General features: G+C 61.8%; 1 protein-coding gene across 1 annotated transcript; it reads left to right on the top strand.

Annotated features, from left to right (window-relative positions):
* The first annotated feature begins 3,267 nt into the window (after positions 1 to 3,267).
* Positions 3,268 to 9,386, top strand: LOC607011 (UDP-N-acetylhexosamine pyrophosphorylase-like protein 1). The gene is made up of 9 exons (XM_038548688.1): positions 3,268 to 3,590; positions 4,252 to 4,456; positions 4,654 to 4,829; positions 5,146 to 5,318; positions 5,556 to 5,749; positions 5,851 to 5,991; positions 6,530 to 6,715; positions 7,280 to 7,346; positions 7,809 to 9,386. Exons 1-9 carry the CDS (start codon positions 3,302 to 3,304, stop codon positions 7,890 to 7,892), a joined length of 1,515 nt encoding a protein of 504 aa, XP_038404616.1. The 5' UTR covers positions 3,268 to 3,301; the 3' UTR covers positions 7,893 to 9,386.
* The last annotated feature ends 420 nt before the right edge of the window (positions 9,387 to 9,806 follow it).

Below are 9,806 nucleotides of genomic sequence, written 5' to 3'. Positions count from 1 at the left end.
GGATCCAGTCCTGTCTGGCCAGGCTGGGAGGAGGCTTGAGCTTAGCCCAGCCTCACTTCAAGAAGGGAATCCTTCCTCCTGTTAGGGTAGTGAAGTGAATTTCTTCCTGCCCAGGAATGTGAGGTGAGCTGGGACAGGTTCTACGTTGCTGAGAGCTCCCCCATCAGGGCTTCGCTTTATTAATTTCACAGCCCTCAAAGGTGGGGCCCCATTGTGGTAAGGAATTTTGGAAGGACCTAGAAAGCTGTGAGCCTAGAGTTTCCCCATGGAGCCCGATCCATCCCTGCCTTCCTCTTTAGTGGCAGGACTAGCCAAAGTCCTAGAAAAGCGTTCAAGCCACTTGTCCTGCAGTTCATCCCCTCTCCTGCTCTCCTTCCAGCACAGCTGCCCAGGTGCCCCATCCTTAAGGGACCCAGCAGTTCCTTACATGATAGGGGTACCGTGTACCCCTTGCACATGGTAGCTTTCCCACCAGAAACACCTTTTCCCGTCTGCTCTGGGGTCATCACTCTGCATCCTTTGAAACTCCACCTAGATACCCAACCCACCCTTGGAAGTCTGGTTACACGTCCTGACTTTCAAAGCATGAGGCTGCTTTCTGCTAGCAATGGTGCCTCTCTCCCCATGAATCCCTCCCTGTGTGTTCTGGAAGCAGGACAGGGCCACCCTATGGCCTGGCATGAGTCTTGCCCACAGTGGAGGCTTAGTGGGTGGCCAGCATGTGGGAAGCCTCATCCTACAGATCACAGTGGAAACACCAGCCTTGGGTGGGGTGGGGAGGCCTGGAGACAGCTCTATGGGGGTTTTGTAGATGTGGAGGCCTGTTGCCAGCAGTAGCAAGCAGTGCTATGACAGTTCAGGACAGCAGGACAGCAGCATGCAGGCCAGGGGCCTGTGAACCTGAACCCATTGTACAGAGGAAACAGGCCTTCTCCAAGCATCAGAAAGTATGAGGCAGGAGGCCCTTGGTCCATGGGCTTCCCACTGGGCTTCCCTGGCTAGGCACTGGTGGAAGGGACCGAAGAAACTGTAGAGCCCACAGCATGCCCCCGTGTACTTCCTGTTCTGAATTCTAACCACTTCCTCTTTCCACTCCTCTTTCCAGTCTGGCCTAAAGCTCTCCTAGCTCTGTACCCTTCAGTGTTGCTGTCGCCCCCAGGGGGCTTCCCAGACTTCGTGAGGCCCCTGTGGCTCTTGAGGTGCCTGACCCAGTTGTAATTATTTTCTCACTGTGCCAGCTTGCAGCTCCCTGGAGGTGGATGGGGAGGCCCTCTGTCCCCAGCCTAACACAGTCGCTGTGCCTCTTCCAGGATCTGCTGGTCTCCACTCTTGCAGTAACAACCAGGGACCCACGCTGGACTCTGGGCCCTGGCTCCCCGGAACCCTTTGGATGAAGCCCTAGGGCAAAAGGCAGGTGACGCCAGGTTTGTCTAGGAGGTTGTTACTCACTTCTGCCCCTCTGGCACCTTCATCTGTCTGCCCAAGTGGGCCAGCTCTCCTTCTCTGGCCTGTCAGGTGCCTCTGCCTACATAGCCTCAGCTGTCCAAACCCTTCTGATCTCAGCCCCACCCCCACCTTGAAGCAAGATTTAGGGGTCACTCTGAGATGAGCCCTGAGTTTACGAGACACTTGTCTTCAAGGGCACATGTGCAGGGTAGTAAGAGTTCACATGGACTCTGGCCTGGAATGTGGAGCCCACTCTGCTTGGTTCCCTGCCTCCCGTGCACATCCTCCACCTCTAACAGATGCCCTTCAACTGCCACAAACTTGAAGCAGATCATTCATTCATTCATTCATTCATTCATTCATGCAAGCACTCCCTGAACACTTGATATGGCCCAGTCACTGAGCTGGGTGTGGGATCCAACACTCACTCACCCATTAAATAAACACATACTGAGTACCTACTGTGTGCTGGGCATTGATCTGAGGCTATGGGGTAGAGCAGTGAACCAAACCATGTCCATCTGCCATGGAGCTTCCTTCTTTGGAGAAGTCGGGCAGCAGAGAATACAGAAAGGTGGGAAGGAACAGAGGTGAATGGGAGGGTGCTCTCCGAGCCAACATGACCTGGGAGGGTCTCCCCAAGGAGGCAACACATGAGTAGAAAGACCTGGCAGGGCAGCCCCGGTAGCCCAGTGGTTTGGCACCGCCTGCAGCCTGGGGTGTGATCCTGGAGACCCAGGATCGAGTCCCACATTGGGCTCCCTGCATGGAGCCTGCTTCTCCCTCTGTCTGTGTCTCTGACTCTTTTTCTGTCTATGAATAAATAAATAAAATATTAAAAAAAAAAAAAGACCTGGCAAAGTGGGGCAGGAAGTCACTTTCTGGGAAAAAGTAGTCCAGGCAGGAGGAACAGCAAGTGCAAAGGCCCCGGGCAGGCCTAAGGCCATCTTGGGAAGATAATTTCTTTCAGGTCCACCAGAACTTAGAGTGGCCCCCAGGGAGCTGTGAAGTCCTACTTCCTAACTCAGGAAGGGGGTGTGTGGGAGCCTCTATGTGCAGAACCTGCCTCCAAGGTGTTTGAATCACCCTAACAGGGGTTATCTGAGGGCAGGCCTGAGGAAGATGTTACTTTTCATTTTGGGTCCCAAAGTATCGTTTGAATTTGTTTTAACCTTGTCCATGTATCATTTTTAGTCTTAATAAAACTAATTTCTAGAAGAAAGCTTTGTCCCCAAATGGCCAAAGCTACTCATTATTTTTCCCGGAGGGAGTTTATAAACAGCAAGGTATCTTAAACTCTAACAGTTAATACAACGCGGCAGGGCGAAGGCCTGCTCCTGAATGGTTCTGGCTACATGGCAGTGCGGAGTCGGGATGTGAAGGAGGGAGCCCCCAAGGATGCGGGGTGGCCTTCTTGGGGGGTCCTGGGTAGCATCGGGACACCTAACCCTACTGATGGTCTGGCTCTATCCTCCCGGGCCCAGCCGCCAGGGGTCAGACATAGCCGCAGGGAGGGACAGACCCTAGCCTCCGCCTCAGGTGCCCTGACCAGCAGGGCTATGGGTCCAGAAGGGGGTGTACTAGGCCTGAAGTCAGCCCTCACGCGCCAGGGCCAGGGGGGTCGCAGATCCCTGCCTCAGGCAGCCCCAGCGCCTGGACTGGGCCCCTGCGCCTCCCGCTGTGGCCGAGCGGACAGGGGCGGGGTCAGAGCCAGAGGGTGGAGGGGACGCTCGGAGGCGGGGTCGAGGCGGGGCGTCCTGGCCCCGCCCCTCTAGGGCCGTCGCCCGCCGCTGGATCCCGTGACGCCCGCCGGAGCGCTCGGGTCACGAGTGCCAGCGCGGCCGGCGGAGGCGACATGGCTTCGGAGCGGGCGGTGCGCGCCAGGCTGCAGCGCGCGGGCCAGGAACACCTGCTGCGCTTCTGCGCCGAGCTAGCGCCGGGGCCGCGCGCCGCGCTCCTAGCGGAGCTGGGGGCGCTGGAGCCCGAGGCGCTGCGGGAGCACTGCCGGCGCGCGGCCGCGGCCTGCGCGCATCCCCCGGGCCCGCCGCCCGACCTGGCCGCGCGCCTGCGGCCCCTGCCCCCCGAGTGCGTTGGCAGCGCGAGCCGGTGCGACCCCGAGACGCGGCTGCTCTGGGAGGAGGAAGGTAGGCGGGGCGGCGGGGGTCCCGGGCGGGGCGGGCCTGGCTGGCGGAGGGGCTTGCCCAACGTGGGGAGACAGGAGAGCTGGTACTTGGAGGAGCTGGCGTGCCTTATTTCTTTGTGGGGACCCTTTTCCCACGCAGCTAGCGACTGGGGTGTCGGGCTCCAAAGGCCGCCAAGGTGGTGCCCGCCCCCAGGCGGCTTGCCCTCGGGAGAATGCTCTGTGCAGGCGCACACCTGGCTAGCCAGCAGCCCAGCCACACACCTATTGACCTCAGGGAACCCCTTGGCACACGCTCCCTTTCACATTAGCGCTCCCAGGTGCACTCTTGGCCTCTTGGCCTCACAGGTGAGGCAGGTGCTCTTGGAGGGAAGCCTGCTCAGGGCCCCCACTGCACTGCTCTGACTGGCCTGACCTGGTGTTCCCTCTGAAGGACCCAGGCTGGGAATGAACCCTGGAGGATGCCATGACGACCCCTGGTGGGTCCTGATAAGGGGGGTTTGTGTGGGGCCCGAGCCCACAGGCGATCAAAAGATTATTTGAAAATTTCTGTCCCATCGCTATGAAGTCTTAGAGCCCTAGACACAAGTCTGGCTTGCTGAGAGGTGAAGGGGTGGTTCTGTGGCAGGTCCCAGGTGTCCCCTCACGGCACCCTGCACCTCCAGGTTTCCGCCAGATCGCTCTGAACAAGGTGGCTGTGCTGCTGCTGGCTGGGGGGCAGGGGACTCGCCTAGGCGTGACCTACCCCAAAGGCATGTATCAGGTGGGGCTGCCCAGCCAGAAGAGCCTGTATCAGCTGCAGGCCGAACGGATTCAGCGGGTGGAGCAGCTTGCTGGCGAGCGCCATGGGACCCGCTGTACCATCCCATGGTGTGCCTTCTCTGTATTACCTTGACCCCAGAATAATCCCCTGCCCGGATAGCATGAATCCTGGCCCGCACCACGACCTGAACCCCAACCCCGGCACCTACCTAGGCTGGACCCCAAGACCAGCCCCCGTCAGAGCCCCAGGTCCCAGAGGGGCTGGGCCCTTCAAATAGCCCTCTCAGCTTTGCCTGTCCTTTAAGGTACATCATGACGAGTGAGTTCACGCTGGGGCCCACAGCCACCTTCTTCCAGGAACATGACTTCTTCCACCTGGACCCCAATAACGTGATCATGTTTGAACAGCGCATGCTGCCTGCTGTGAACTTTGATGGCAGGGCCATCCTGGAGCAGAAACACAAGGTTGCCATGGCCCCAGGTATGCCTGACCCCTGACCCGGGGAAGGACTGGCTGGCCTAGACCAAGGAGCTAATTAGAGGTTGGGAGGACAGTAGCAGAGGCTGGAGCGTTATGCTTCAAGGCTCTGTGGTCCCGGCCAAGTGGCCTCCCCTCTCTGGACCTTGATTCCCATCTGTCACATGAGACAACCATAGGGCTACTTGGATAGTGATGAAGAGCTGCCTCAGGTACAAGGTCCAGCCCCAAGGGGCCTCCCCTGCCTCCAGCACGCCCTGGACTAGATGGCTGAAGCCCAGCTGGAGTCCTCGAAAGAGCGGTCCTTCTCCCTCTGCAGATGGCAATGGGGGGCTGTACTGCGCACTGTCAGACCACCAGATTCTGGAGGACATGGAGCGTCGAGGAGTGGAGTTTGTGCATGTGTACTGTGTGGACAACATCCTCGTGCGGCTGGCTGACCCGGTCTTCATTGGCTTCTGCGTGCTTCGCGGCGCAGACTGTGGGGCCAAGGTGAGCCCCCCACCCGCCCCCGCCTTGCCCCGTCCCCTCCCCCCGTCCGTCCCCGGTCCACCCGGCCATGCCCCTCCTCCCAGTCCCACCCCGGTCCACCTGGCCCCGCCCCGGTCTGCCTCGCCCCGCCCCTCCTCCCCGCCCCCTGTCCGCCTGGCCCCGCCCCTCCTCCCAGCCCCGCCCCCGGTCTGCCGGGCCCCGCCCCGTCAGCCTTCCCAGCCCAGGCCTTGGCCGCAGGTGGTGGAAAAGGCCTACCCAGAGGAGCCAGTGGGTGTGGTGTGCCAGGTGGACGGGGTCCCCCAGGTGGTGGAGTACAGCGAGGTCAGCCCCGAGACTGCTCAGCTTCGTGGGCCTGATGGGCACCTGCTCTACAGCCTGGGCAACATCTGCAACCACTTCTTCACCCGAGGCTTCCTCCAGATGGTCAGCAGGTGTGCTCAGCAGGTGGCCGCGGGTGGTGGCCAGAGTGGCTCCCCGGGGTGTCCTATCTGAACTGTGTCTTTCCTCCTCTTGTCATCCTGTTGTTCTCCAGCGAGTTTGAGCCCTTGCTGAAGCCACATGTGGCTGTGAAGAAGGTCCCATACGTGGATGAGGAGGGAAATCCGGTAAAGCCGATAAAACCAAACGGGATAAAGATGGAGAAGTTTGTGTTTGATGTGTTCCCGTTTGCTAAGTTAGTGGCAGAAGTCATTTATTTTTTCTTTCTTTCCTCTCTGTTTTGGTGGTGGGTTCTGAGGCCCAGCTGGGCCGGGAATGGAGGCATGTGGGGCACACAGTGGGGCCACCCCCTTTGCAGTGGGGAGCAGGGGCTGTAGGCAGGCTCAGGGACAACACCAGGGGAAGCAGCCCCCGCAGTGTGAGCATGGCAGCATCTGGGGCTGTGTACTCGGGGAGACACCCCTGCTCCTCCTGAGCCCTCTGTCTGTTCCTGGCCCGGGGTTAGGAGGTTGTTTCCAGGCCAGGGGGCTGGGGGCCTCCCCGGGGGGGTGGTTGGCTCTTACTCTGGGGTCCCAGGGTCTGGGGGTTTGGCTGGTGGGAATGGAAGGACGTCAAGCAGCCGCAGGGATCTCAGGAGCAAAGATGCAGGTGGTGCCTGTGGGCCCTCCATGGAGGCGACTGGCCCTTCTCATCGTCACTGCAGTGCAGCCTTCACCTGCCCAGGACCAGGGCCTCTGGCCAGGACATCTGGTCACTAGTTCTCATCCACATAGGAGTTTCGTGGCCTTTGAAGTGTCTCGGGAGGAGGAGTTCTCTCCTCTGAAGAATGCTGCCTCGGATGCCAGAGACAACCCCGCCATGACCCGGCGTGCCCTGCTCATGCAGCATTACCGCTGGGCCCTGCAGGCAGGGGCCCACTTCCTGGATGCGTGTGGGGCCCGGCTCCCTGAACTGCCCAGGTGAGTGTGGCCTCAGCGTGCTCCCCAAAGGATCAGGCTATCCGGGTCCATCCCCCAGCCCCAGGCTTGCCGACTCTGCTGGGCTGTGGTGTGGCCTTGTGCTCCGAGTGGCCACATGCCCTGGTCAACCTTGCGGTGACTGGGGCCTCGGGGCCAACCCCTAGAAGTCTGCTTGGGGACTGGGGGAGGTGGGTGGCTGCCACCCTTCCTGACTCACTTATGAGCTCTGAAACCAAGACCTCGGCATGACATTTGGAAAACAGCAAGGCAGGTCACTCTTCAGGGCCAGCGAAGGAAAGGACGTGAGGTTTCCATCTTCTCAGTTATCCGCAGCCCCGGCCTAACCTGGCTGCCCGGGTGCTGTGAGGGGTGCCTGCAGGGACGAGGGGGGGGTTTTCCCGCCCAAAGAAGAGCCTGCCACTTGGGCAGGGGCAGTTTGCGGAGGGCTCCGGGTGTGCAGAGGAAGCGGGGATTGCTGAGAAGAGACCTTGGGGAGCTGGGTCAGGCAAGGACAGCCCCAGGGCACACACCCCGGAGCAGGTGCTGACACGTGGGCTCCCACAGCCTGCCGGACGGCACAGAGCCTCCAGCCATCTGTGAGATCTCACCCTTGGTGTCCTACGCTGGAGAGGTGAGAGCCGACGGCCCCATCTAGAGCTTTCTGGGGTAGGGCATGCATGATTGGGGGGAAGACTGGGGAGAAGTGGGTGCTGGGGTGGAAGGTCACAGCTCTGACTCAGTTTACCAATGGGGCAAATAGTTCCTTAAGTTAGAGAGGATCTTCTGGGCCATGAGTGGGGATGAGGAATCAAGATCCTCATAGGTCTCGGAGAGGCAGGAAGATGTCAGCGTTTGGGGTTCCGGCAAGGAAGACTTTATGGAAGCCTTGCTGAGGGAGCGATACTGGCCCCGACCCTCTGACTGGACCTCCCTGAGCATGCCTAGAGACTCCTAGGGCCTGGGTCTAAAGGTGGCATCCAAGCCTTGTTCTGGAAGCCTCTCTGGCCCTGCCTTACTGTGGCTCAAGAAGAGTTTGTGCCCCCTCTATGCACTAGATGTGAAAATGTGGCCATCATGACTTTATTGTCTCCAGGGTCTGGAGATGTACCTGCAAGGCCGCGAGTTCCGGTCCCCCTTCATCCTGGATGAGAACCAGGCCAGGGCTCTGCAGGCCTGACTGGCTCCCAGACCTGCCAACCCCAGGGCCTGAGGGCTGGGGACACAGCTTACTCCACCAGGGTGGGGCCTCTCCCACCACCGGTTCCCACGGACACAAATGACCCTAGGCCTGCTAGAGACCTACGAGGGTTTTTTCCTCTGGGCTCCTGGCTGCGGGAGGCAGAGGTGTGGCATCCCATCCCGGTCCTGGGCCCTGCCTGGGGGCGACTGGAGGATCAATGGCCCCTTCTAGCCCTCCACGCAGCTCCCCTTGGTGAAGAGCTACAGCCACGCAGCTTCTCTGCAGATACACAGGTGGGCAGGGAGGGAGGAGGGAGGGGAGGGCGCCCCTCCCTCGCAGGGCCAGGTGTGGAAGGTGCTGCCCCCTCCCTCCCTCCCTCCCTCCTGCTCTGGCAGCCAACAGGAAGCCGAAGGAAGCCGGTGAGGCTGGAGGGGGGTGGGTGGCACAGCCTGGCCCCAAATTTCTCACCACCCCCAGCCCACACTCAGCCTGCACACCTAAAGGGGGAACCTCTCCATTTCCCCAGAGACCTCGATTCCTCCGCCACCTCTGTGGTTGGTTCAGGCCCCTGCATTTTAGGTGCTCCGACCAAGAACCAGGGGGCCCAAGAACCAGGGGGCCGACACTAGGGGCCTCTCACCACGTGGCTCCTCAGTCTGGAACGCAAGCGGCCAGAGAGCGCTCCACCCCTCGACTCTCCACCGACCGGAAGCGGGCTTTCTAGTCTGCCACACATCGTGGCGCTCTCTAGAGGGAGACGCGGCCTCCATGTCCGGGCGCAGGCTCGGGCATTGCACCCCTGCAGCCAGACCGGGGCTGCGGGGAAAGCCGCGGGCCCAGCCCCTCGCCCCTGCCTGCTTTCCCCTCCGCAAGGCAACACAGGGGGCCACCCCCCACCCTGGCCTGCGCGGCAGCCCTCACCGCGTGGGAGCCGAGCTCGCCCGAGGAAAAGGATGCCCTGGGCCCCCTGCATCCTGACCTGGGCCCGGGGCGGGGGCAGGGCCGCGCCCCCCCCCTCCAGGAGGACTGTGTACCCCCCAGGCCCTGCCAGTCCTTCGTAACCTCAGAGGTGACCCGTGTGCCTGAGGACCCTTCCCTCGGCTGCTCTCTCGCCCCCAGCTGCCGCTCCCCAGCGCCACAGCCCCAAGCTGTGCAACCTGTCTTCTCAGCAGGAGGGTCAACTACGGACACCGTTGCTGTGAAGGGACGGTTTATTTTAAAATAATTAGACCCTTCTATCAGGTCTCACACACAGCACGGAGGGAGGCAGGGAGGTGCCGGGTGCGGACCGCCGTCTCCGCGGACCCGCAGCTTACAGGATGGTAGGGCTCCCAGTCCTGTCTCACGGGCGTGCGCGCCCCTTCCCGCTGTGTCCTCCAGAGAGGCCCCTCGGGCTACCGGGACAGTCTCTGACCCCAGACGAGCCACCGCGGAACCACTGACTTCTGAGGGACTGCCACGCTCGGATGCGACGGAATGCGGGGGTGGGGGTGGGGGTGGGGGCGGGGGCGGGGCAGATGTCCAATAAACGCAGGAAGCCGTGATGATCCCGGGCCCGGCCAGTGCAGTGCCTGCCGCGCTCGTCCGTGCGCCGGAACAGGGGGCCACACGCCCGGCCGCTCGCGCTCTGCGCCGCCCAACTCTTCAGCGGGGGCGGGGGCGGGGGCGGGGGCGAAGGGGCTGGGACCACCCAGGGAGTGGGTCGGACACCCTGGGGGCGGCTCCCAGCCTGCCCGCCCTCTCCGCCGGTAGAGGCGTGGGGGGCACCGGAGCGCACGAGGGCTCTCGGGGACAGGCTCGGACAGGCCCGGTGCTCATGGAGCAGGACGCACGGCCAGGACCGCGGGGGCGCGGCGGGCTCAGCCCAGGGGCCCGGCCGCACAGCGCCGAGCACGGCCCGGAGCCCAGCCG

This window comes from Canis lupus, chromosome 9, assembly GCF_011100685.1.
Source record: "Canis lupus familiaris isolate Mischka breed German Shepherd chromosome 9, alternate assembly UU_Cfam_GSD_1.0, whole genome shotgun sequence".
In the NCBI taxonomy this organism is placed as follows: domain Eukaryota; kingdom Metazoa; phylum Chordata; class Mammalia; order Carnivora; family Canidae; genus Canis; species Canis lupus.
The sequence above is the reverse complement of the archived record's forward strand: the minus strand, read 5'-3'. Positions and strand labels throughout refer to the sequence as shown.

Coding starts and splice junctions, on each gene's coding strand:
- LOC607011 (XM_038548688.1), top strand. CDS start 3,302: ATGGCTTCGGAGCGGGCGGTGCGCGCCAGGCTGCAGCGCGCGGGCCAG. Junction 5,319..5,555: donor GCGCAGACTGTGGGGCCAAG/GTGAGCCCCCCA, acceptor CCTTGGCCGCAG/GTGGTGGAAAAGGCCTACCC. Junction 5,992..6,529: donor GATGTGTTCCCGTTTGCTAA/GTTAGTGGCAGA, acceptor TCATCCACATAG/GAGTTTCGTGGCCTTTGAAG.